General features: G+C 42.5%; 2 protein-coding genes across 34 annotated transcripts in view; one reads left to right on the top strand and one right to left on the bottom strand.

Annotated features, from left to right (window-relative positions):
• Positions 1-27,379, top strand: part of ST7L (suppression of tumorigenicity 7 like) — a 169,423-nt gene that overhangs the window by 122,317 nt on the left and 19,727 nt on the right. For 26 of the 29 annotated variants that reach the window (XM_086391856.1, XM_086391879.1, XM_086391875.1 and 23 more), the window contains 2 exons: positions 19,994-20,079; positions 23,784-24,757. In XM_086391856.1, coding sequence (XP_086247982.1) covers positions 19,994-20,050 — 57 coding nt within the window. In that variant the 3' untranslated portion in view covers positions 20,051-20,079; positions 23,784-24,757. Of the gene's footprint in view, positions 1-19,993; positions 20,374-23,783; positions 24,758-27,379 lie in introns of those variants that run through there. The other 3 variants (XM_086391848.1, XM_086391860.1, XM_086391855.1) reach the window with 2 other exon arrangements.
• Positions 8,622-27,379, bottom strand: part of CTTNBP2NL (CTTNBP2 N-terminal like) — a 54,468-nt gene continuing 35,710 nt past the window's right edge. For all 5 annotated transcript variants that reach the window (XM_086391828.1, XM_086391830.1, XM_086391827.1 and 2 more), the window contains 3 exons: positions 17,499-17,729; positions 14,149-14,256; positions 8,622-12,930 (listed from right to left, as the gene is read on the bottom strand). In XM_086391828.1, coding sequence (XP_086247954.1) covers positions 11,449-12,930; positions 14,149-14,256; positions 17,499-17,729 — 1,821 coding nt within the window. In that variant the 3' untranslated portion in view covers positions 8,622-11,448. The remainder of the gene's footprint in view (positions 12,931-14,148; positions 14,257-17,498; positions 17,730-27,379) is intronic.

Here is a 27,379-nt window from a genome sequence, read left to right as displayed (position 1 = left end):
CTTAACTGACTACATTTACAATATCTTACTTTAGCAAATTTTATAAAAACATTTGACCATATGAACACATTGCTTGGGCTCTTTAGGTCTGGAGGGGGCTGTACCAATGATAGTCCTTGAAGCTTAACTTCATGGTAAATCTGCCTCTGCTCAAGATGCCACTTCAGTTCAGGCTCCCTGCAGCCAACCAAAGTGAAGTGAAGTCGCTCAGTCGTGTCTGAATCTTTTCGACCCCATGGACTTTAGCCTACAAGGCTCCTCCATCTGTGGGATTTTCCAGGCAAGAGTACTGGAGTGGGTTACCATTTCCTTTTCCAGGGGATCTTCCCGATCCAGGGATCGAACCCGGGTGTCCCACATTGTAGGCAGCCGCATTGTAGGCTTTACCATCTGAGCCACCAGAGAAACCCCAAACAGAGTCGAAATTCTTTCCCTCGGCAGATCTTGCCTTTTCCTGAACTCATTTACTTTTCCAGATCTGCATTTCCATCCCAGAGTTCCCACCACGCAGGCTGGCAACTTGGTGCATTGCATATGTTGTTCTCATTACCTGGAATACTCTTCACTGACTTCATCTTCTGGGAGCAGCTACCCCTCCTTCAAGACCAGGATGAGTGTCATTTCCTCTATGAGTCCATTCCTGACTCCCCTGGGGATTAATTGTGTCAACACAGAGTATTCCTATTTTTAGTTTATTTATTTTTCAAGCTTTAGTCTTTGAACAAAGAATGGAGAGTTGTTCGCTAGTACTCCTGGGTACAAGATCTTCCGGAAAGGCCTTCAGTAGGGCTGTTTTATACGGAGAAGGCGATGGCAACCCACTCCAGTACTCTTGCCTGGAAAATCCCATGGATGGAGGAGCCTGGTAGGCTGCAGTCCATGGGGTCGCTAGGAGTTGGACACGACTGAGCGACTTCACTTTCACTTTTCACTTTCATGCATTGGAGAAGGAAATGGCAACCTACTCCAGTATTCTTGCCTGGAGAATCCCAGGGACAGGGGAGCCTGGTGGGCTGCCGTCTATGGGGTTGCAGAGTCGGACACAACTAAAGTGACTTAGCAGCAGCAGGGCTGTTTTATAAGGATCTTGTCAGCAGAGAGGGGAGAGAGCTCTGACAAGTCTGGTGCAGCTGTGCTCTCCCAGAACCCACTGGAGCTCTCGCAGTGCCTGGGTGCATGTCTCTGCATGTGGCTTACTGGTGCCATCTTGAATCATGGTGTACGTGTGGGTGGAGGCATCTCTGCACATGGCCACGAGCTGAAGTCTTGAGCACAGCATTTCACATGAATGCAGGTCTGAAGTGCCAGCCAGTGGCAGGGTCAGCACTCTAGGAGCAAGTGAAACCAGTGTCAGGACTTTCTGAAGTTCAGATTCTTTATTTCTCATACAGAAGAAATTCGGCAAGAGGCAAAGTGAGAGGTAAGAAATAGATTTGCTGAGAGACACACTCCATACAAGAGCATGTGCCATCTCAGAAGGTGGGAGGCCCTGGGAGATACACATTCCATAGAACTTGGTGCCTGTGGAAAGACTTGAGAGCGGCTTCCTATTTTTATCATAGTCCGCATGATACCCTGTTTTGTAGTGTCTCTCCCACCATGATTTTAAACCCTGAAGGCCTTGTAAACTTAATTATCTCTCTATCCCAGTGCCTAAGTCAGTGAGTTCTACTTTGTAGGAGCTAGTGTGTGGATGTTTGAACAATTGAAATCTCTTTCTTTTCCTCCCACGGAGTGTTGGCTCTTGCTCACTTGTTTGGCTTAATAAGGTTCTCCCCCCCCACCCCCATAAACTGTATAGAGGAGCAAGGCATTTCTGAAACATAATTAAATGGACGAATGAAAACAAATATGCATTGATAGAGTCATCCTGACCCCTGTGTAACAAATAGTTATGGAGCACCTACTATTAGGAGGTATTATTAGTATTATTAGGAGGTAATTAGTAGGAGATCACGTACTATTAGGGGCCTACTATTGGTCACTCGGATTGTAAACAGTCTGCCCACAATGCAGGAGACCCAGATTCCATCCCTGGGTGGGCAAGATCCCCTGGAGAAGGGACTGGCAACCCACTCCAGTATTTTTGCCTGGAGAATCCTGTGGAGAGAGGAGCCTGGTGGGCTACAGTCCATGGGATCGCATAGAGTCACACATGACTGAGCAACTAACACGTGTATATGTACTATTAGGAGCTACATAATACTAGGAACTATCCTTTCTGAGTGCTTTGTGTGTTGTTTGGTCGCTAAGTTATGTCCACCTCTTTTGTAACCCCATGGACTGTAACCTGCCAAGCTCCTCTGTCCATGGGATTTTCCAGGCAAGAATACTGGAGTGGGTTGCCATTGCCTTCTCTAGGGGATCTTCCTTACCTAGGGATCAAACTCGCGTCGCCTGCATTGGCAAGCAGGTTCTTTACTATGGAGCCCCCAGAGAAGCCCTTTTGAGTGCTTACTTATGCCTTAACTGGTTTGGAGTCTTAAGAGTTTCTCAGTTAAGGCACACAGCAACCCCACGAGGCAATTTCTGTTGTTGGCTACCCTTCTAGGAATTTGGGCTTCCACGCCTAAGGCGGGGACTGGTGATTGAGCTGCAGGAGGCGGCAGGGCGCGCACGTGGGGAAGGGACACAACCCTGCCCACGCCAGCCAATCTGAAGCGGGTGCCTTCCAGACGGCTGACCCGTCCTTTCCTAGGGAAGTGGGTGTGCGGCCAGACTTGGGTGCAGAGAGACTCTTAGCGACTGAAACACCAGAGGGCGCTAGCGATTCAGCTTTCCGATGAAGAGCGAGGCTGCCCGTGGCAACCTCTCAGCTTCCCTTCTAGACCCTTTCGCCGGTTGCTCCATTCCCGAAAAGTGAAGTCGCTCAGTCGTGTCCGACTCTTTGTGGCCCCATGGAGTGTAGCCTGCCAGGCTCCTCCGTCTATGGGATTTTCCAGGCAAGAGTACTGGAGTGGGTTGCCATTTCCTTCTCCAGAGGATCTTCCAGGGATCCAACCTGGGCCTCCCGCATTGTAGGCAGACGCTTTACTGTCTGAGCCACCAGGGAAATTCCCATGCCCCAGCGGCTGCAAATAATCTGCCTGCACTCACCATATCTTGCGTGTTTTCGCGCTTTATCTCATTTAATTGTCAGAAAACCTCAAAGGAAGTTTCTCATAGCTTCATTACAGTGATGCTGAAATGAAGGCTAGCAAGGTTAATTCTTGCTCAAGGTTACACAGAGGATGGCAAATCCTTGTTCTGAACTTTTCCTGCTGCTCCTAACTTCCCATCCCCAGGTCCTACATACCTATACTTATACCCCTATCAGTACGACCCTGTATCCCTCTGCCTTCTGTTTATGTAAATCCTGAACTTCTTAGGCACTTGAGGCCCTGCCACCCATTTGGGGAACTTGCTGCCTGGCAGTACCCTGGGATGTCACCTGGGCAAGGGTTCCCTCATCAGAGTGTAAATTCCAGCTTTCAGCATGAGGCTTCACACACAGATAGTGCTTAATAAACATAAGCTGTGTCAGTGTCAGGCAGGCACAGCAAATGTCCGGGGGTGGGGGGTGGTGTGTGTGTGTTTGTGTGTCTCCTCAGTACAGCTCAGGGTCTTCATAGAGCCAGCAACAACAAACACCCGTTAAAAATATGTGAATGAGGATTTAATAGTTTAACATTTCTACTTTGTTCTACCTCATGTTTGTACCCAGCTGGGACTGACAACTCCCAGAAGGTAAGGATGAGGAATGTGGGTGTGTGTGTTGGGGGCGGGGGAAGGGGCGGTATTGGGAGAAACCCAAGAGGCATGGGGCAGGGAGCAGAGCTTTCCCATGCTGAGAATAAGGCTCACATAGAGAATGAGAGGGGGAGAGAGAGAGATGCCAAGATCTAAGTCAGAGCAGAAGGAAAATGAGCCCTGAATAGGCGCCTTGTGTGGCCCTGTGGTGCTGACTCACCAAGACTTGGGAGAGGAAAACACACTAGGGAAGAAGGGGCCTGTGTGCTGTGGCCACCAGTCTGCCACCCCAAGGACACCGTCTGCCCTGAGGCCCAAATGCCTTGAGAGGTTTTGATTTGGGTTAGGTGGGCTGGGGGTTGGGGGTGGCCACTATAAGAAGGGAGATGGGGACGTCTTTGGAGAATACAGAAGCCCCTTCCTGGGAGAGCTGTGGGTCTGAGTCCAGGTGGGCAGGAGGAGCAGGGGAAGGAGGTGTCTCTCCCCAAATATTCAGCTGCAGTCTCCACAGGCAGGTGTGGCGGGTCAGACTCACAAGCCAGGAGAGGTAGATGCTCACGGCTTCAGTGGCTTCTCGTCCATACCGGAGGAAGAAGCCATGCCTTGTGATTAAGTGCTTCCCAGAGCTGATGCTATAGATGGAGGCATGGCCTGGCAGTAGAAGCGCCGCGATCCTCCCCACTCCCAGCCTTACCTCAGCTGTCAAACCGGTTCACAGACAGGAGGACAGGATTTTTGTGGCAACCAGGATGGCAGGTGGCCCAAGTCAGCAGGCAGAGGGCAAAGCCCAGGTGGACAGGATTAAAGGTCAGACATTGCAGAGAAACAGGCGAGTGGAGGAGAGAGCGCCTGAGGGAGCAGCCGGGGCTGGGCTAGGAATTCTGGTCCCAGGTGGGCTCAGGAAGGCGCAGGTGGCTGAAGCAGAAAGAGGGAGCCAGACTGACTCTTTAGACCTACCTTGTTCTCCCCATCTGCAGTACAAGGGAGCTGGAGTCAAGGGGCTCTGAGCTTCCTTCTCACTCTAACACTGGATGATGCCATGTGTCGTCCCTCTCTCTTCTCCCCACCAAAGCCCCCTCTCTTTGTGTCCTGTTCCTGGCTCAAAGTCTCGAAAGAAAGCTAACAAACCAGTGGATTCATACTTAAATGTATTACTGTCCACAAACTAATATTCTGAACTTCCCAAATGTATTACATACTTTTTAAAAAAATTATTATTTATTTACTTATTTGGCTGCATCGGGTCTTAGTTGCAGGATCTTCGATCTTCCTTGTGGCATGCAGCATCTAGTTCCCTAAGGACTGAACCCGGGCCCCTGCACTGGGAGAGTCTGTCACTGGAAATCCCAAATGTCCTACATACTTTCTACTATAGTATGGCCACTGGAAGGAGAGTGGATTTGAAGGCCCAATGAATGAAGGTTTGAATCCCAGCTGTGCCCCTGACTCTCAGCCCAGCTGAGTTGTAGGATCTTGAGCAATGTCCTGGGCCTCAGTAGGCCTTCATTACTTTATGGGTCAAGCAGGAATAACCTGCCTCTTTCAGTAACACATGTAATATACATGATTGACAGCTTGGTACCAAATAAAATACTCAGAAAATGTGTCCGCCCACATTTAGGGGACTTAGTCACGACCAAAAAGAACAGAGCCTGAGAGATTAAGGTTCAGGAGGCTTACCAGGAGCTTCCCTGGTGGCTCAGAAGGTAAAGAATCTGTCTGCAATGCGGGAGACCTGGGTTTGATCCCTGGGTTGGGAAGATCGCCTGGAGGAGGAGGGTGTGGCAACCCACTCCAGTATTGCTTGGAGAATCGAGAATCCCCACGGACAGAGTCTGGCAGTGTACAGTCCTTGGGGGTCGCAGAGTCTGACTGAGCAACTGAACACACACAGGCTTATCAGAGAGAACCCTTGGGATCCACAGGAAGGAAGAGGGGAGGGAGGAAAAAGAAGAGGTGGGGACAGTTGAGCTGCAGCAGTCTCAACGGAGGGCTCAGTCAGCCCTACAGGGAGTTTAGAAGCTCGGATGACCCTTCAGAGTTCTCTTGATTTGGGACAAGGGGACCAGGTCTTTATACTCCATATCATCAGTCTTTGGATGTGGATTGCCCATGAAAGGAGATGTGACCTTGGTGTCAAATTGCTTTCCAAAGGGCTTACAGCCAAGAGCTGTTTCCTGTCAGCATTTCCTGCAGCTAGGAAAATAAATCCTTCATTCCTGAAGGGGGACCTTCGTGTTTGCCATGCTGAGTTAATTAGTAGGACTCTTGTCAGATTAAGTAGGTGACTCCCCAGGGATAAGGCCAGTCTTGCTGCTACACTTCCCAGTAATTTTTGCAAGCCAGCCATTTCACAGTGGTGTGGGCAGAGCCACGAGACCTTCCCAGTGCCCCTCCAGTCTAACAACAGCACAGACGTTCACACCACTGGGAGGAGAAACTGCTTTCACATCCCTCCAAGGGAATCAGTCACTTGCAGGTATCCCAGGTCCCATTGGATTCTGTTCAAACCTTGTCATTCCCCTTTTGCTTATGGAGACTTAGAGGGTAGGAGGGGACATTGATGGGTAATGTGGTATTTTGGCAGAAGGTCCTTTCTCAGCTTGGCTTTTACACGTTCCGGTGGGCTGCCGTCTATGGGGTCGCACAGAGTCGGACACGACTGAAGCGACTTAGCAGCAGCAGGTCTTCTCTATAGGTTACTCGAGAATGTTTTTGCAGACTGCTGTGGCCTGGGAGCTCTGTCAGTCTCTCTGAAACAGGACTCAGCTTTCATCCGAAGACCAAGACAAGCCAACTGAAACATACTGGAAACACAGGGAGATAGTGTGGAAGTCCAGGTAAATAATGCTTTGGAGAGAGGAGAAAAGGCATTTGCTTCTTCTCTAGTTAACTCTCCGCCCACAAGGAGCTGTTTTTGCTAGGACCGCCTTTAGTGGCCCTATAGGGCATTTTCACCCCGCCTGCATTATTCAGTCGTTTCTAGTAACTTTTTATAACATTGTGTGCCCCCAACTGGATTGTGTGCCCCCAACTGGATTGTGAGTACCTTGAGGTTTTTCTCTAATAGCTATGTTGGTTTCTGTCTCTATCTTAAGGATCTAAGAGATCTCAGTTGCTTGAGGGGAATTAATGTTTTCTGTTCCACTTACCTGAGCTGATAAATGCCTCTAGGTTAGGGTGGTAAAGCAGCAGCATGGTGTCCTGAGGTGTAAACCTGCCTCATGCTAAGCAGCAGCCCAGACACTTATCTTGAGCTCCACCTTGGTCCACTGATTGGAATCTCTATGGGGAGGGGCCTGGAGCTGGCGTCATGAGTGACTCAGGAGATTCTCATTTGGCAAACAGGTAGTGGAAGCAGCAAAGCACTGGGTTTTCAATCCAGGCCCTGTCACCTACTAAGGTCCCTGGTACAAATCTCTGGTCTTGAACCACTACCTCATGTGTACACCGGGGATAACACTTTGCAGCACCCTTGTGCAAATTACTAAGGGAAGATGTGAGTGAAATCATTAACATGGTCCTTGGAATCCAAGTAGGCACTCTTGATTTCGAATACCATTGACATTCTTGCAAAACAGATTCCAGAGCTTTAAGTCATTTCCTTATGTTAGAGGCAAGTAAGTTCTTGTGAAAGAACAAGTGAGGGTTATGAGGAACTATGTCTCAAAATGTGATCTTCAAATCACCTGCATCAGCTGGCCCTCAGGCCCAGTCCCCAGGAATCTTTATTTTTAGCAGGATTCCTGTGAGTACAACAGTGTCCTTTCTCTTCCTTTGCTTTTACCAGTAAACTGGCCATTGATATGTGAGCAAATGGGTGGACAGGCTCTCAGGTTTTCTCAACTAGTTTTATAGCAACTAAATTAAAATTATTCTTACGGAACAAATGATGCTCATTTCCTACGTCTGATGCATTTTGAAAATATGAACTATTTTGAAGTAGGATTTTTCAAAAGACATTTGAAATTCTGTTTCAAGAGCCAAGCATCAGAAGTACTCTTTATAAAACTACATATGTGTGCTAAGTCGCTTCAGTTGTGTCTGACTCTTTGCGACCCTACGGACTGTAGCCTGCCAGGCTCACTGGTCTATGGGATTCTCCAGGCAAGAACACTGGAGGGGGTTGCCATGTCCTTCTCCAGGGGATCTTCCCGACCCATGGATCGAACCTGTGTCTCATATACATACACACATACACACACACACCCAAATTGACAAGGGAACATTGCTGACAGTGATTGCAGGCCATTATGAAAAAAATGGCTATAAGAAGAATTTGTTGAAAAATGGATATAACCAGTAATTGGCTTAAATGCTAGGAACGTCGATACGTAAACAACCACACTGTGTGAACATCTTCTGTACGTCAGAGGACTTTCAAGTGCTTTTATCTGGCTACACTTGCATTTGCTAACAGTGTAGCAGCAATAGCGCTGGACTGAGACCAGAGATGCACGAGTCATCTGTAAATGAGACGGCTGGACAAGATCAGGCATTCTTATCTTACAGTACGTGATTTATGGATGGCTTCAGGGTCTCTGGACGCCATGAAGCCATCAACTGAATTTTGCACATAAGCATATACATTTTTATGGGGACAGAGTCCAGCTATTCTTAAGATCCTCAAAAGGTCCAGAACCCCCAAATGACTTAAAAATTATAGACTGGACTATTGTGAAGGCTTCTCTCAGCTCCAAGATTCTAAGGAAAACCAGCGTCCCATGTCCTTGTGGGGTCTAACCTGGGTGGGTCGTGTATCTTTGTTTGTTTTTTTTAAAGCCAGGAGCCAGTGGTCCCTTTTTACCAATCTGCTCCTTCCCCAACAAACTGGGCCCTGTTGTGCAACATTCTTCACTTGGTACAAACAAGACTACTTTTTGCCCAGACAGTGTGATTTAAGTTGTTTTAATGTCGTCTGCTATAGAAATGGATGAAGACTTCTGCACAGTACATTTGGCTTTACAGATGTTAGTAACTAGTTAGTGCTTGTGCTGTGTGCTGCACGTCACTATGATCTGTTGACCAGGAACAGCTCTCGCAACATGGGTTAAGACCAGAATTGTGGATCATGGAACTTTCACTTAGCACACACACAGTCTACGGCAAACTTAAATCCTAATCTCTAATACCTAACTGGATTATTTGATCCATTGCAGTATTGTGCTTGTTTATCTCAGAAGATAGGCAACTAGCAAAAATACACATTTCTTTTGCACTTCCCCACCCCCATATTACACTGTAAAAGTAATACATTATTCAGTGCACTTTCTAAGAAATAAACTTCCTTATAGTATCTCTCTCTCTATATATATCTATGCCAAAACAAAAGAAGAGCACAATGCAACTTGTAAGATTACCATTTAAAGCAAGAGAGGTAACAGTACTCTGGGATTATAGCCCCCTCTCCTGTTTAGGAAAGTTCCAGTTCATGTGACAATGCACGGAATAAAATTTAATGCATGATTGCTCTGGGAAGTTTAAGATAACCTCTTTATCACTTGGTAGACATGCTAGGGCATTAACAGTATTTTCATTTTTTTTCTGATGCATTGGCTTTAGTCAAACTGTGCAGACACCAGTGTACTTTGGAGTGATTTATCTTGATTTCCATCACCTGCTTTTCTCCCATCAACTCATATTGGGTTATGAGGAAATAGGTTTAAATCATAGCAGGAGGTCCTGCTGTGTTCTTAGTCACTCAGTTGAGTCCGATTCTTTGTGACCCCACAGACTGTAGCCCGCCAGGCACTTCTGTCCAAGGGGATTCTCCAGACAAAAATACTGGAGTGGGTTGCCATGCCCTCCTCCAGGGGATCTTCCCAACCCAGGGATCGAACGCAGGTCTCCCGCATTGCAGGCAGATTCTTTACCAACTGAGCCACCAAGGATGCCCTGGCTGCTGGAATAAGTGTTGACTAGAAGAATGTATGTGACATCTCTCCATCCTTGTGGACACAAAATCAGGTAACCACCACGTCTGAGGTGGACAGTCATTATACTCTAGGGAGTTTGTTGGTTGTGCTAGCCAACAAATTGGAAAGTTTGGAGGCTTTTGTCCACACAAACTCACTGTGATGGAAAATGACAGAAGTTTCTAGAATTAAAGAGGCTGCAGCTTGGCAGCTTGTGAGCTAAATCCAGCTGCAGAAATGTTTAGCAGTATTTTAAAATATTTTGATCAGTTCTTGATATTTAAAAATGAGAATGTTTCTCATTAAAATTTGGATTTCATAAAAATCTTAGGAGCTGGTAACCCTGGTCTAGCATTCTTGCATAGCAACAAGCAGCTGAAGCAGCACAGGAGGTGCCCTTTTCAGTGGGGCATGGGCACTTCACTTTGCTAGGGCTCTCACTGGTCCCAGCTGTTACGTGTCATTTGAGTGAGTGACTGACTTGTTTTTCTCATTTATATGACCAGTTGAGCTTTGTGACACTGGGTTGGTTTGGCCTTGTCTTCATGATGCTGAAGACCTGATTTCATGTGAAATTTCCCCCTCCCCATGGACAAGATTCTTTCTTTGATTGGGTCCCAGCTACATCTAGTTGCTTTGGTAGGTAATCTTAACATGCATTTCTACTCATCCTTTACACTATATTGCAAACTCCAAAGATACAATCACACTAATATTTATGTGTTTAAGTGTGTATGTTAAACACGTAAAGGGGTGTGTATCTATACAGATATATGTATACTTTCATTTAGGTAAAAGTTAATTTGGCTCCACAGATACGGACACCAAGTGCTGGCAGCTTGGAGAATAAGTGTAGAACAATTTGCTAAAATCTGTATAATTCTGACTTATAATATTACAAAGATGGTGAACTTTAAGTTATTGCTTTTTGATTACAGAATAAAGATCTCATTCTGTTGCAAAACTTTTATACAGAATGAGTAACCATTTCCTATTCAAGTAATAGCAATCGGAATCAGAAGTTCCTTACACAACAGTAGATGCCTGAAGACATTTTTGAAGGAGATGTGATTTCATTCTATTCAAGAACTTATGCAGGAAACTGGGAGTGATGAAATTTTTTCAGAGTACAAGAAAATCAGCACCCCAACTGCTTAATGTTCAGGAGGGTTTTTCAAGGGCTTTACAAAACTCACTTTGTGGTGAGTTATCATTCACCTTTAGCATTCCCATTCTACGTATGCAGCCTTATTTCTGAACACAAAGCTTGTATTAAAACAGTAAAAGAGGATTAAAAGCAGTGTTGGTTTTTAACATTCAGAATTCACAGAGGATCTCATTTTTTTTTTGCAGTTAAATGATCCATTCTGTGCTTCTGCTGCAGAATCACATTCATATGGCAGTCTAATTTCAGGCACTTTTAAAACATGTTCATCTGGAATAAAAAAATCTGCATGAACCACTTCTGCATAATTCAAAATGAGTGTTGAGTGATTTGAGTCCCCAGACAGACAGCAAATCACCACCTGGTACTCAGCTTTCTCCATCATAACGTGATGGTGACTGTGAAGCTTAGGTATCTTTGAGGTGCCCTTCTAGCTTTAGCACAAAGATGGGAATCATAAAATTCCAAACTACTTAGTTTCTACTTATAAAATACAAAAAGGTGAAACACACTAAATGTATTATAAGACGGTTTCAGCTAAGATCAAAATAAATAACATGATCTGACTCAACGGTTTGACTCTTGAGCTCCTGGACGAAATCGGATGGAATGTCAAACGCAGAGACTCCCTCCTAGGCACTAGCTGCTGGTAGGCAAAAGTATCTCAACATCCTTGCCATTGGCGACAACAGCATTAGAAGAGCAGCTGCTGCCAAGGTCTTCTGCAGTGGTCAAAGAGGACGCCTGGGAGTGAGTTTTGGTCAGGGGCGTGGTAGTGGATGGAGAGGGAGTGAGGCCAGGCTTTTTGGGTGGGATGGGTGGAGGGTTTCCTCTCTCAGCTCTGGGGATGGTAGGGGACTTGATCCCTGGAGACAGAGGGCTCAGAGGACTGGACCCTTTTCCTGGAGTAGGTGAATGGTTGGTGTCACCTCTCGCATTGACAGTGCTGGCCAGATTTCGGTAGTCTGTGCCAAAGGGAGAGCTGTTAGGAGACACGGGCTTTATTGGTCCTTGTTGGTTGGTGAATCTGGAGAGCACCTGAGTGACCGTGTTTCGGGCCAGCTGCTTGGCAGCAGAGTTGTCTATGAGGGTGGGGGACAGATCTCTGGATGGAGGGCTCTGCAGCCCACTGGCTTGTTGGTCCTGATCTGCTTGGGACTGAAATTTGTGCCGAGCTGCATGGAACCGCTGGTTGATCCCTACTTGGTAGGATGACTGGTAGCCAGGGCTGCTAGCTGATGACCCCAGTAAGCGCTTAGTTAGTACTGGTGATGAGCAAGGAGAGGACGTGAGAGAGGAAGAGGCAGTGCTGCTGGGAGATGGTGAGCTCCCGCTGGAAGGCAGATGACTAGGCGCTGGGCCTGGTGTCTCTATTCCCACAGGACACCCGCCGTTCTCCACTGCTTTTTCTTGGGTCAGTTCCACAGGCTTCTCTCGTGGAGGCACTTGGTTTTCTACATTGCTGCCTGCAATCAACTCCTTGGTAGTCTGCATTTCTGGGTCAAAATGTCCGTTGGTTTTTGCATAAGAGTAAGTGGGAGTGGTGGGGCCAGGCAGCTCGCTGGTTGTCACCCTGGCTGTGCTGCTCCCATGTGTTTTCTCTGCCTGAAAACTCTCTGTTTGGCAAAATACAGACACTAGCATGGGTGGCTCAGTTACCGTGCCTTTAGACACGGTTACTGGTTTCTTCACTTGCTCACTGGGGCCACTTCGCTGGTGCAAAGCCTCCAGATTCTTCACCACCTTCTTCAAACTCTCCATTTCTTCTTTCAGAGTTCTGGTCCGGTTCTCTTCTCGGTTCAGCTTTGCTCTCAGTTGTTCTCTTTCGATGTCAAACTCAGATAGCTGCTTCTCCACCTGGGCCTCCGTCTGCAAGCCCCGCTTCCTCTCGGCGGCCAGCTCTTCCTCCAGCTTGCTCACTCGGCTCTTCTCCTTCTCCAGTTTCAGGCTCAGCTCTCCCGCCTTCTGGCCCTCCTCCGCGGCCTTGCTGGTGGCCTTCTTGCACTCCCGGACCAGCATGGAGGACAGCTGCTTGTGGCGGGAGCGCTCCTCTTCCAGCTGACTGGAGAGCTTCTTCTGCTCTTTTTCAAACTTTTTCACTTGAGACTTTTCAAATTCCAACTGCAAAAGAATGCCACCACACATCTGGATTAGAGTAAGGAAACAAAGAGACACTGACAACTGTTACATGCCATGTGCTTACATTAAATATTTCTTAAGTATTACAACACCTAACATAAAAATGTACACACGACGACTAAATCTTGCTTTGATGATTAAGGAGGCACTTCTAGTTCTTACTATCTCAGGGTTATTAGTGGGAATCTGAAATGTCATTGTGTTCTAGGTCTATGGAAAGTTCAGAGGATTAGAACCAATCAAAACAGAAAGCAGAAAGCCACATATACTGGATTTTGTGATGAATGCTGATGAAAACAAAACCTTTAAAGCTTCAGTAATAATTCTTTCTGGTCTTAAAAGCAAACAAACATAAGTAGCTGCATATGAATCATTCTTCTACACAAATGCCATTGGCTTTAATCATCATCCCAACCCTACTTAAAGAACAAAGTGAGAGGGAAAGGGTGCAAGGAACCCTATTAGTCAGTGTTTTTCAAACTCTGAGACCCATGAATGGATGGGGAACCATTTAGTGAGCCATTAAGAATTTGAACAAATGAAACAGAAGTGAAAATATTAATGTGTATTATAAGTAGTTAAGGGTTATGTATGATTTCATGAGATTTTTGTTTCAAGCATATGTATATATGTGTATGTATTTGTGATGTAAAATGTATTTTTTCCTAGGAGTCCTAAGTCAAAAAAAGTTTTGAGCGTTCAGAGTTAGTGTTGCCCAAAGTGTGCTCTATGGAACGATGGTCCATAGTGAATGATCTATGTTAACAGATTTTATGAAAACATAGATTTGCTAAACACAGATTACCCTATATTAATCTTGAAGACTCACAGCATGCTTTGGCATACTACAAAGTCTAAACAATTGGAAGTTAGAAACCTCTTTGTGTGTTAGTCGCTCAGTCATGTCTGACTCTTTGTGACTCCATGGATTTTAGCCTGTCCATGGGATTCTCCAGGCACGAACAATGGATCAAACATGAACACCTGGGATCAAACCCAGGTCTCCTGCACTGCAGGCAGGTTCTTTACCATCTGAGTCACCAGGGAAGCCTCTTTAACTTTGTTTAATACAGTAATCCCCAGAGTTATCTGACCACAAAGCCCTTTTTTTTGAGTAACACCAATTTATACCCTGCAGAATAATCTTCAGGAAATACTACTCTAGGCAAATGCTGCTCCGAGCCCTTCCACCTTAATTACCTGTTGAGTCAGCCGCTCTCGCTCCTTCTCCAGCATGTAGGTGACATCATCGCCTTCAGCTGTGTCCTGTGCATGCCTTTGCCTTTCTTCTTCAAGGTCTAGGATTACCTTTAAGGAATTAAAAAAATCATTTCCAAATATAGGGAGTCACACTTAGAATACAATTTAACAGTTAAGTGCCTGTCTAAGCATCCAAGATCACATTTCATAGATAAATAAGTAAGTAAATCCTAGTCAGGGCCATCAAAGAGCACACTGTCTAGAAGGGTGAAAGATATGTTCTAGAAAAAATACAATATGTACTTTATCTCACACAAAGTGGCATGTAAACAGAAAAGAACTCATTAGCTGTAGGGACTGAAAAGGCTTCAGAGAATTAATAAGTTTGTTGGGATTAGGGGACAGGTGAAGTAAGGCAGATTCATGGAAAGCTGAAAGCTGAGGCTTTCCCCGTGATGCTCAAATCACTGGAGGTACCAGAGTGAAGCCTGAAATTAAACATTTCAAATAGGTGACATCCTAACTGTGCCTTGCTTAATTAATATATACATCTTGTATACAGTTAGATAAGAAGTACAAAGATTCTCTAGACTTCATCCTGCATATGAGAAGGCTTAATTATTGAGATCTGAAGTGGAGATTTTTCATAAGGCCTTTTAATTAACCCATTCCACTTACCCTGGTGCCAAGCAATTAAGCCCAACTTTAAGGAGAGTACGGGTTTAAAGGGGCACTTCCCCACATAATCCTGCCTGCAACTGCATAATATTCCAATAATTCTGGATTTCTTCGTAGCTTCTGCTCATGATTCAGAGGTGGGTTGGCCCGGACCTCCCAAAGTCAGAGCACTGTCATCCCCATGGCCATTTCTCATTGTTTGTCTTCACTAACAACTGTTATGAATGGAGAAAGAAGACTTTCTGGGACTCCTCTTTAAATACAAAAATGAAAACATTCTGGTGTATTTCCTTCTGGTTAAAAAAAGATTTTGGCTTCTCCTCTCCACAGAGGCTTCTAAAATTACAGAAATGGGATGAAAAGAAAAAAAACAACCCTAAAAAGAGAGACTTTGGCAGACAAATTTTTAATATTCTGAAGAAAGAGGCTGGAGGGATGGTAGCTACTTGGTATGATGGAGGAAGCTGTTTTGCCCTGTAGTACCCCAAAGACATAGGGGTATCTGCAGGTGGCAGATACTGCAGAGAAGAGGTAAGGTGCAGGATGGAAGACAAGGGAACTAGTTCCAGGTGTGTATTTTCAAGAGTTATCTGTCCCTTCAACCTGATTCCTGTACACAGAATGCCCAGGCAGGCATCTACTGCCCAGGAATATACCAGATGTTTATACTCTGAAGAGACAGAATGTGACAGCCTCCAGATTTGGTAATAACAGATATGACAGAGAATAAAGCTGAGGAAAGGGGATTATTTTTATTTTGGGAAGATGGCAGGGTGAAGAAGAAAGGGAAGTGGGGTGCTAACAAAATCCACATCTATAATAAAAGGAAGTAAATATAAGTGTCTAAAATTGATAAAGTGAAAGAGCAATATATTAGTTAGAAATATGGAAAAATATATGGAAGTTAGCTTACAAAATAAAACATTAAAAGAAAAGTGGTTGTCTCTAATATTGAGGAGGAGAGGGAATGGGAAGAGGTAGACTAGGGAACCCTATTTTTCATAATAAGCAGAGTAACCATGTAATTCACTGTTTAAATCACTAATATGTCTAAGAGCCAAAGTAGGTATTGTTAACAACTCTGCCAAGGCACCAGGCTTAAACTGGAATTCTCTCAGGAAAACTATATGCACGCTAATTATAAGCCTCTGGGTACTATGTGATGTCTAATGAAGTCAATGTTCTACTTTGATAAAACACTTAAGAATAGATAGGCAGTGATTTAAAACATTTAATGCTATCTTACGTTGAAATATAGTATTAGGAAATCTTGAACTTTTTAACTCTTCTTCTCCCCAGTCACCTAGGACCATAAATTATCCCAACACTATTTCAACAGGCATGATAGCCAGCCAGCCCTTTAGTGCCACTCAGTTACTTTATGTATGAAATGGAAAACAGGCTGGCCTATTAAATAAAGATGTTGTGTAGATTTTCTTATAATATTATGTAAAAGCCCCCAAATTTAGGCAACTAACCCTAACTCATTGACATCTTTTAAATTGGAGCATAAATGTCTTCAGATTACTTCAGTCTAAACCAGAAGTTAAACTTTTCTGGGTCTTGGAGAACTCAGAATTCTAATAAGGATAGGAAAAAAAAATCATTTTCTATAAAATGCATAAATTTTGGCATTCATTGTATTTTCTGGGGGGTCATGGAACATCTGAGACCTATTCGTGGTTAAGAACTCCCATTCTGGCTTTTTGTTTGGACTCTCTGAAGGGAAAGAAAAATTGTGGGCAAGACCTAAGACCTTAAGCACTTTGTCAGACTCACTCTAAGCAGATGGCTCTCTAAAGCAGGTAACCATAAAGTAAACGAAGATCTATCAAACTGCAGCTGCTAACCCAATTTTTTCTGAATAAAACACTTCCTACTAAATGCACTAATGTCCCCCCAGCTTGTTGATATAAATCTGAACCAAAAGTTCTTAAAAATGCATATTCTAGCCAAGCATCTTTTCCAGGCCAAATGTGAGCTATAAATGACAAGTTGGGGAATGAAATCACAAGCACTAGAAGAATTCCAATGAGATGAGGCAGAGGAAAGCACAGGTCCTATCTTAGATGCTGTAAGACCTGGAGACAGACAGACAGACAGACACACACACACATTCCTAATAGAGAACAGCTTTAAGGTAAACAACCTGGGGACTGTTTATGGTTTCATGAGAGGTAAAATGCAATGAAACTCAAAACCAGAAATAAATAAAAATAATCTATTGGCTTGTATGTTTACAGTCAGGTAAATTCTCTCTCTCTCTGATACAGCATTCCCCAAATACCCAAATACCTATTAATCTTTTTATTTATCACTTAAGTAAGCAAATAGAGAACACTCTGTTCAGCTACAAGGCTTGGTCAAGCCCCAGTTTGTTGCCAAAGTTTGGGTGATCAAGAGTTGAAAAACATACCAAGTGTTTTGGAGTGTCGTATCAAGAAGGACTGTCATCTAAAATAATGTGTCTGACATACTCCCTAAATTTAACATTTGGAATAACCTGCATTTTCTATCTCCTGGCTCCTAGGTAAGCTAATTTATTTTTTTTGGACACCTGTGAGACCTCCCAGTAGAACTACCATGAGACCTGGCAGCTGACAGAAAAGTATCAGGCACTATTTAGAAAGCTGTCACAGGAGCCTGCGGGCTCGTGTCAGCCAGTCACCCACCTTGCGGTGCCGGCTCTCAGCAGCAGCCAGCTGCGACAGCATGCGCTCCTGCATGTTCTTGCACTGTTTCATCACCACCTTAAGAATTGACAGCGGGTTAGTGCACACTGGCTGCTTCTCGCCATCATTCTTCTCTTTTAGGGTTTCAAAGTCTCTCTGGAGCGCCATTAAAGGATCACTGATGTTGTATTTTCCATAGCGTTCTTCAATGAAAGTATCTCTGTGTTGGGCCTGGGAAAGAAGGAAAAATAAGCATTTTGCTTTCAAATATTACTGAAGAGGGGATTTGCTAGCAGTTAGACATCAAAGGTGGTGGTGTTGGTATGAAGTAACCTGTGGACTACAAATCAGATGGGCCATCTAAGTATAGATACAGCATCAGAATAGGGGCACAGCATACTAACGAGAACAAATACTTATACAGTGCTAATTACATGTTAGATGCTGATCCAAGTGTTTATATTCAGATTATCTTACTTAAGTTTTACTTTGACTTTTAAAGTACTGCTATCATTTCCATTTTGCAGATGAGTAAATTACTATGCAGAGGTCAAGTGACTAGCTTCAAGTCACTCGGCTAGCAAGCTGTCAGAATTGGGATTTAAACCCAGGCAGCCTGGCTCTAAAGTCTGTGACCTGAACTGCCATGCTTACCGCCTCAGCTTATGAATGCTTATATTACCAACGGGTATATCTTATCTTTCCTTGCTGAGTTATGGCATTTGCATTTCTAAAATATGATAAACATAATATCTTTATGAGTTTACAGATTTAGAGACCTAACAAGGTGGCCATAGATAAATAAAGGATGCTAAAAATAATTCTACATTATAATCAAGGACTAGTTGTGATTTCTCCACATAGAACTTCACTCGACTGCTGATAGGTCAAGAGGGTGGAGACTCTCAGCACTAGGGGTGCAGACAGAATCCCTCTACCCCCTCTCCCAGCCTCCGTTCAGCTGCTATCGTTCATCTCCGTTCTGGCCCCTTCAGGGCTTGTGGAACTTGAGCAGGGAATGTGGACTGGTGCTTGGAGTCTGGCCTAGGGCTTTGGGCCTGCGCACCAAGTCAGGTCAAACGATCAGGGAGGCAGTCGAAGGAGATTTAGGCTACCCTCTCATCTCTGCTAGGAAAAATATGAAGTATTATTTCATTTGAGCATCATATATTATGTGCAGGTGAACAAAGGACATTAACAATCACGTAAACATACATTTAAATGTTTCCTAAGACGTTTTACAAAAAAAAAAAAAAAAAATTGTTCATAGAGGGTTGAGGAAACTTCCACAGAAGTCACAGCAAAGTACTGTATAAGTTTTCAAATGAAATCTAGTTACAAAAACTACTGTCATTTCTCAATTTAAAAAATCACTTTATCAGGAGCTACATATATATTTTTACTACCACTTCCCACAAATGGGAACCCATTTGAAAAGAAAAATACACAATTCAATTACCATGCTTAAAAAACAGAGCAAAAACCCTCAAGAAAATAAAGCAAACATGGGTTTCTTTGACACAGAAACAGGTTTCAGTGCTGAACATGTGAGCCTCCTTCTTCATTAGAGACTGTCAAAGTTCAAGACTCAGGAATTAGCCTTGTGATACAAATTTGTGTCGGTATTGGTTTGCAAATGCTCAAAGCAGAGTTAGAAGCCCTGGGTTTTACTTCTGGCTTGACTTCAACCATCTTAAGCAATGATGTTATTGGAGTATTTGGATAATATCTGTATACTAGAAATCTGAAATCCATTTGTTGCTGTAAGTTACTGTTAACTAACCCCCTAATCTTATCACAAGTATGTATGTGTGCACGTCAGCATGTAAATTAAAAGACAGAATCGTATTTTGAGGTTCAAATGAAAAAGAAAATTCTCAGTAAAATTTCAAAAATTTCAAAATCAAGTCTATTTAGGATGGAGAAAGACAAGACCAATTCCAAAACTATTTATCATCATCATCATCATTTTGGTTGCACCTTGCAGCATGCTGGATCTTAGTTCCCTGACCAGGGATTGAACCCATGCCCCCTGCATTGGGAGCTGGGAGTCTTAACCACTGGACTGCCAGGGAAGTCCTATTATTTTTAAAAAATCATGGTAAGAGTAGACAAAAAAGCCAATTTTAATTACGTATATAAGAGCATTAATGTCAAACAAATGTGACTCATCAATGTTTTCATGAAGAACGTCTGTTTCTTTAAGTTCAGGTATAAAAACATGAGACTGATAACCCAGGATTCAATGGAAGTATCTATCTGTAGCTATTAACTCCTATGGCAAATCCTTATTTAGCAAAACAGACAAAGGAAGCAAGAGAGAAAAAACTCTTTAAGGAGTTGAAATCCCACTTTTCTGTCACATCTTTTATTCATGATTACTATTTCTGTAAGATTAGCTATGGAAAAGAAACGATTCTTGGTACTGAAATTGGTTTAGTAGGGCAAAAAGGAAAAAGTAAACCTGAATATTTTTATGACCTTTTCCTTTTCAGAACACCATGGAGAAAGCGGTATGGGAGAGCAGAGCTGGGAGTACAATTCAAGATTGATATCAGATCTGCTGAGAAGCTCCTCTCAGGTTTGAGTACATAGTTAACTCACCCTTAAAAATATGACTTTTTAAAACCCACACCATTATTATCCTGTAGAATTAATAAGCATCACAGAGTTACAAGTAATGGATGTGGAGCTTCTGTGGTGAGATCTCAGACTTCTCTGAGAATAGTTGTCAAGCTGTCTGTTTTCTCTTGAAGTACTTCACTGTAATTCCATAATCACTTGCATAGTAATTACAAGTTATATAAAATTGGTAGCTTCAATATAAGTGAAAAGAATCTGTGAAATAATCAAAAAAAGGTTCCTTATCGTGAAACAATTCTCTTAAGTATATTCTAATAAGGGCCCGAATACGGGAAAAGTGAATTCTGTACTTATTATACCAAACAGTGGATTGGAAAATGAGATGGAACATAGTATTTTCCAACCAACTTAATACATCAGTCAGGTGAATTAGATGGGTTACACACTTAACAACCTAAATAATAACAATAAAAATAAACAAAAATAGATGTTAAGATTTAATAAATGAAAGAAGAGCTTTAGTGGAAGTCAGTTCAGTTCAGTTCAGTTGCTCAGTCGTGTCCAACTCTTTGTGACCCCATGAATCGCAGCACGCCAGGCCTCCCTGTCCATCACCAACTCCCGGAATTCACCCAGACTCACGTCCATCGAGTCAGTGATGCCATCCAGCCATCTCATCCTCTATCGTCCCCTTCCCCTCCTGCCCCCAATCCCTCCCAGCATCAGAGTCTTTTCCAATGAGTCAACTCTTCGCATGAGGTGGCCAAAGTACTGGAGTTTCAGCTTTAGCATCATTCCTTCCAAAGAACACCCAGGGCTGATCTCCTTGTATGGTTATTTGGGCTTCCTTGGTGGCTCAGAATGGTAAAGAGTCTGCCTGCATTGCGGGAGACCTGGGATCGATCCCTGGAGAAGGAAATGGCAACCCACTCCAGCATTCATCCTGGAAAATCCCATGGATGGAGAAGCCTGGCAGGGTACAGTCCATAGAGTTGCAGTCAGACATGACTGAGCGACTTCACTTCACTTCACATGGTTATTTATTCCTATTTAACAAATTACCCCCAATTTAAATGTTTAGTGGACCGTTTTTAATCTCATACAGTTTCTGAGGGTCAGGAATCTTGGAGGGCTTGAGGGCTGAGCTAGGTGGTTCTGGCTCAGTGTCTCATGAGGTTGCAGTCAAGCTGTTGGCCAGGACTGCAGCCATCTGAAGGCACAAGTAGGATCCACTTCCAAGGTTGGTTGCTGGGTTAGGCCTTGTCTCCAAGCATGTGCTGGCTTCCCACAGAGCATGTGATGTGAGAGAGCGAGAGACAGATAGACACAGGCACATCAAGATGAAGTCCCCCTGTCTTATAACCTCATCTCAGAAGTGACTCACCAGCATTTCTGATGTGTTCTAGCAATCACACAGACCAACCCTGGTAAATGTGGCCAGTGGGGACTACATAATGGTGTGACTATCAGGAGCGGGATCATTCATTGAGGGCCATCTTCGAATCTGGCTATCAAGGTGAATGACTAGACATGCTACCACTACCATTCACATTTCAGGTCAAAATTTAGACTTAAATACCTATTCTAAAAACTGTCAAGGCTGAGCTTAATATTTTAATGATATCTCAGATATTTTATAAGAACTTTAAAATGATCTAGATTTCATTTTTAGGGAGAAGAGATCAGGAGTGCTGCTAAAACCAGTCAATTGCTTGCAATTTCATTATTTTCACTTTCACTAAAGTGAAAATGTATTTTAACTGAACACAAATTCCTACATTGTCAGAAAACACAATGATCTTTAATTCCAGATAACAATAAAGTAATTGGCTGATTAGACAGATTCAATAATAGAGGATATTACTACAGCAGACAAATCTAGTCATCTATACTAGTCATCTATTACTCATTTATTTTTACTGTTATAGGATGAATGAAACATGCCACTACTGAAAACTTAAAATAAAACCACATAATATCCTTGGATATGCCATGCTTGCTCTTCAAAAATTTCAGCTTTGCTATGATAAACTACAAAAAGAAATATGAAGAAGTTACCTTCTCTCTATAATAATTTATTATGCTACATAATTATTATTTATGTATAATATGTATATATGTACATAAATAATAGTTAATAATACATAAATAATAGTATAAATTATATATATTTCAATCTTAAAGTACGAAATCAATCTCTTTATTCTTTGGATAATAATCACCAACATAAGAAGTGGTCCCAAACGTAAAGGTGGAAGAATTATGGCCCATTTAATTGAGGGCTTATATTCAAAAAGAAGGTTTTATTTCCAAGACTCAGGTTGATATCATAACTGTATTAGGATATGCATCTTTGCCATTTACCACCAATTCTGAAGTGATACTTATAAAAGTAATCAGCAATATAAACGTTATGCCTTTAACTATCTGTGCTAAGGATCAGAAAGACAAACAAGATGATTCCACAATGGTTTTTGTTAATGTTACCAAAAGCATGTAAAAAAGAATTCTTTTCACACACAGTTTGATTCTATTAATCTTAAATCATTTATAATCTGGAGTCCCTAATAAACTATAAATAGCTCTCTGAGCAACTGGAAATAAAGCAACCATTCTGGATAAAGATGATAATGATATTATAAGTATACCCTTTGTTCTGGAAGTTCCTTTCTACTTTCTGAAGGAAAACTGGATTTTACTGTTGGACAATATTGATAAAAAAGGATTTAACCTCATTGGAATTATGCTTTAATTTTTAGAATATGGCACAAAATTTATCATGGGAACAAGGAGAAAATTTTCATCACTTAAAAAAATTTCTAATATATTATCGAAAACCGAATACTCCTTCCACTTAACTATAAATGCTGTCTTCTCAAATCTGGATTTCTATGTGTTTGTTTTCTTTAATACTTTTGGGCTCTAGAGTCCTGTCACTATTACATTCTGTGTTACCTTTAGCAACGACCTTAACTTCTCTGTGCCTCAGATCCCTCTTCTGTAGAATGAGGGTAACAATATACCTATAGTTATACAAATTAAATGAGTAATGTAAAAATGCTTCCTCTTGTACTTGACACAAAGTAAGTACAATAAATATGAATTAATTTTTTCAATAGATAAGTTTAGAATACAGATTTTCCTTTATTTTAGAGTCAATGACTTAAACTCAACTCCACAGATTTATGATTCTGTAAAACTGGATCAGGCTAGGAAATCTTCATTAAAAGCAAAACAAAATTTACCAATCCCAGATAACTCAGAAGTAACACATCACTAAAAATATATCAGGAACCTGGATAATCAATAACATTCTATTTACTTAGCAATCAATCTTGAACTAGTATTTGACATATTATATAATGTGGTCAATTGGTATTTATCTCCTGTGTTGTTATAAACATTTCTCACTTTCCTGTCTTTTATTTCATCCTCGCTAGATTTTAAGTTATTTGAAGGAAAAAGCACTTACCATACATCTCTCTTCCTACATTCTGTATTTTGCCTTAGGCCTAAAGCATATAATAGATGTTTATTTTCTAGCCTCTTTCTTGATGTCTTAGCCTCTGTACTCTCATCATTTTAGTGAGGTCAATATTTTTTTTTTTTTTTGCTGTTAGTAAAATCTAGACTAGTTCCAAATAGGAAAAGGAGTACGTCAAGGCTGTATATTGTCACCCTGCTTATTTAACTTATATGCAGAGTACATCATGAGACATGCTGGGCTGGAAGAAGCACAAGCTGGAATCAAGATTGCCCGGAGAAATATCAATAACCTTAGATATGCAGATAACATCACCCTTATGGCAGAAAGTAGGAAGAACTAAAGAGCCTCTTGATGAAAGTGAAAGAGGAGAGTGAAAGGTTGGCTTAAAGCTCAACATTCAGAAAACTAAGATCATGGCATCTGGTCCCATCAACTGCATGGGAAATAGATGGGGAAACAGTGGCTGACTTTATTTTTTGGGGCTCCAAAATCACCGCAGATGGTGATTGCAGCCATGAAATTAAAAGACGCTTACTCCTTGGAAGAAAAGTTATGACCAACCTAGACAGTATATTCAAAAGCAGAGACATTACTTTGTCAACAAAGGTCCATCTAGTCAAGGCTATGGTTTTTCCAGTGGTCACGTATGGATGTGAGAGTTGGACTATAAAGAAAGCTGAGCACAGAAGAATTGATGCTTTTGAACTGTGGTGTTGGAGAAGAGTCTTGAGAGTCCCTTGGACTGCAAGGAGATCCAACCAATCCATCCTAAAGGAGATCAGTCCTGGGTGTTCATTGGAAGGACTGATGTTGAAGCTGAGACTCCAATACTTTGGCCACCTGATGAAAAGGGCTGAAAAGACCCTGATGCTGGGTAAGATTGAGGGCAGGAGAAGGGGAAGACAGAGGATGAGATGGTTGGATGGCATCACCGACTCAATGGACATGAGTTTGGGTAAACTCCGGGAGCTGGTGATGGACAGGGAGGCCTGGCGTGCTGCAGTTCATGGGGTTGCAAAGAGTCGGACATGACTGAGTGACTGAACTGAAAATCTAGAATTTATTGAGTATAATCACTTAAGGTAACACTAATCTATATATTTAGCAAACTGTCTTTGAAGTAGAACGAGCTTCAAAGATTCCCCTTGTCTTTTTAATAAAACGTTCATCATGCTGGTAAAAAAAAAAAGATTCTCCTTGGAGTCAGTTTGCATCCACAGATATTTACAAAAGCAATTATTTACATAAGTTCAGAGGATCATATTATTATCTGACTCCAGTGTAATAAATTCTTTTGAAGACTAAAAATGGTAAGTTTAGTACAAATAACTACAAGTATAATACTTCTAGCTAGTAGACTACTTATTGATAGAATAAGAATATGGGTAAACAGAATAATGTAGCTGCTTCAACATTCAAATTCCAGAGAGTCCTGAGAAACTAACGCAGTTGAAATAAGTGTGTTGAGTTTTTTGTCTTTGTTCTGTTTTATTATTATAGACTATGTATGTGATTGAAACAAGTTACATACACATTCTGGACTGGGTCTACAGAAACAACTTTTTCAAGTGGGGAAGAAAATGTGTAAGGAATTCTATAAGACCTGAACAAATTAACGGTCTAAATATAAACTAAGGATTTGAAAGTATAATTTTTAATGCTGTATTAGAGCTTAATCTCTTTTATTTAGGGAACCATATATCTCTTAAAATATAATGAGAGTCAACACCTACCTAATACCATACAAAGCAGGAATGGATTACAGACCTAAAAATAAAATATAAATGGGCAAAAAGCACACAAAAACATGCTCAACTCATTAGTGATCAGGGAGATGTAAATTAAAACAATAAGATACTACTATACAGCCATGGCAACCCACTCCAGTACTCTTGCCTGGAAAATCCCATGGACGGAGGAGCCTGGTAGGCTGTAGTCCATGGGGTCGCTAGGAGTCAGACACCACTGAGCGACTTCACTTTCATGCACTGGAGAAGGAAATAGCAACCCACTCCAGTGTTCTTGCTTGGAAAATCCCAGGGACGGAGGAGCCTGGTGGGCAGGCTCTTCCGTCTATGGGGTCGCACAGAGTCGGAGACGACTGAAGCGACTTAGCAGCAGCAGCAGCATACAGTCATTGCTACTGCTAAGTCACTTCAGTTATGTCCGACTCTGTGCAACCCCAGAGACGGCAGCCCACTAGGCTCCCCCATCCCTGGGATTCTCCAGGCAAGAACACTGGAGTGGGTTGCCATTTCCTTCTCCAATGTATGAAAGTGAAAGTGAAAGTGAAGTCGCTCTGTTGTGTCCGACTCTTAGCGACCCCATGAACCGCAGCCCACCAGGCTCCTCCGTCCATGGGATTTCCCAGGCAAGAGTACTGGAGTGGGGTGCCATTGCCTTCTCCGATACAGCCATTAGAAAGGCTAAAATTAAAGACCAACAACATTAAATGCTGGAAAGGTATGGAGTAACTAGAATACTCACACATTGCTGGTGGGAGTATAAATGGTATAATTATTTTGGAAATTAACCTGGAAGTTTCTCATAAAGTTAGAAAATGCCTACCTCCAACTCCACTTCTAAGTATTTGTCTAAAAGAGATGAAAACATATATTCACAAAGACATATACACAGTTATCCAGAGTACCTTCATTCATAATAGCCCTAAACTGTAAACAAATATCAATCACTAGTAGAATAGATAAAAAATAAAATGTGATGCATTCATACAATGGAAAACTATTCAGGGACCTCCCTTGTGGCACAGAGGATAAAAATCTGCCTGGCAATGCAGGCGACCTGGGTTTGATCCCTGCTCTGGGAAGATGCCACATGCTGCAGAGCAACTAAGTCCATGCACCCCAACTACTGAGCCCGTGTGCTGAAACTACTGAAGCCCACGTGCTCAGAGCCCGTGCTCTGCAGTGAACAGCCCCCACTCCCCCCACAACCCATGTGCGGCAACAAAGACCCCCAACAACCCCTCAAAAGAAATACTACTCAGAACTAAAAAGGAACAAATGACTGATACATACAATGATACTAACGAACCTGAAAATCCTTATATCAAATAAAAAAAAGTGCCAGACAAAAAGAACACATTCTGTGTGACTGTTCTAATGGCAAAACTAATCTACAGTGAAGAAAATCAGAACAGTGGTTACATCTGGATATAGGGAGGACAAATGACCAGGGAGGGGCATGTGATAACTTTTTGGTGTGATTAGAATGTTTATGTCTTGATAGGAGTATAGGTCAAACGGAGTGGAATTTGTCAAAACTTACTGAACTCAACACTTAACATCGATGCATTTCACTAGATCTAAAATATACCTCTAGTTTAAAAATGTAAATATATATAACGAGAATTAAAGGGAAAATTAAGTTATATATAATATATAGTGTTTCAGAAACATGGGAAGTTCAAACCAAAGTAATTTTAATAGCAACAACAACAGCAGAAACAAGAGAGGTGCTCACACTGGAGAGCTTATTACCTGCTGGGCAGCGCGCTCAGAGCTTTACACAGCTCGTCTCACCCTAACAGCCTCCTCTGCAGTAGACAGCACCGTATCTCTACTTTGTAGAAGAAACTGACCATTAATATGCGACTTTCCCCAGGCTACGAGGCCAGGTAGGTAGTGGAGAAGAAGAGTGAATGGTGTACAGTAAGTACTGTGTATGTTAACTGAAAGAGAAATACACGTAAACAGATATTCCCCAGTCCGTCAGAGGAATGAATTGCAATTTAGGAGGTCATGGTCAGCACTTAAAAATGAACTGGAACAGAACTGGAAACATCGCAGAG

This window comes from Bos grunniens, chromosome 3 (genome assembly GCF_055505025.1).
Source record: "Bos grunniens cultivar Pamir isolate PY7600 chromosome 3, Bosgru_T2T1.0, whole genome shotgun sequence".
In the NCBI taxonomy this organism is placed as follows: domain Eukaryota; kingdom Metazoa; phylum Chordata; class Mammalia; order Artiodactyla; family Bovidae; genus Bos; species Bos grunniens.
Note: the sequence above shows the minus strand (reverse complement) of the source record. Positions and strands in the feature narration are given on the sequence as shown.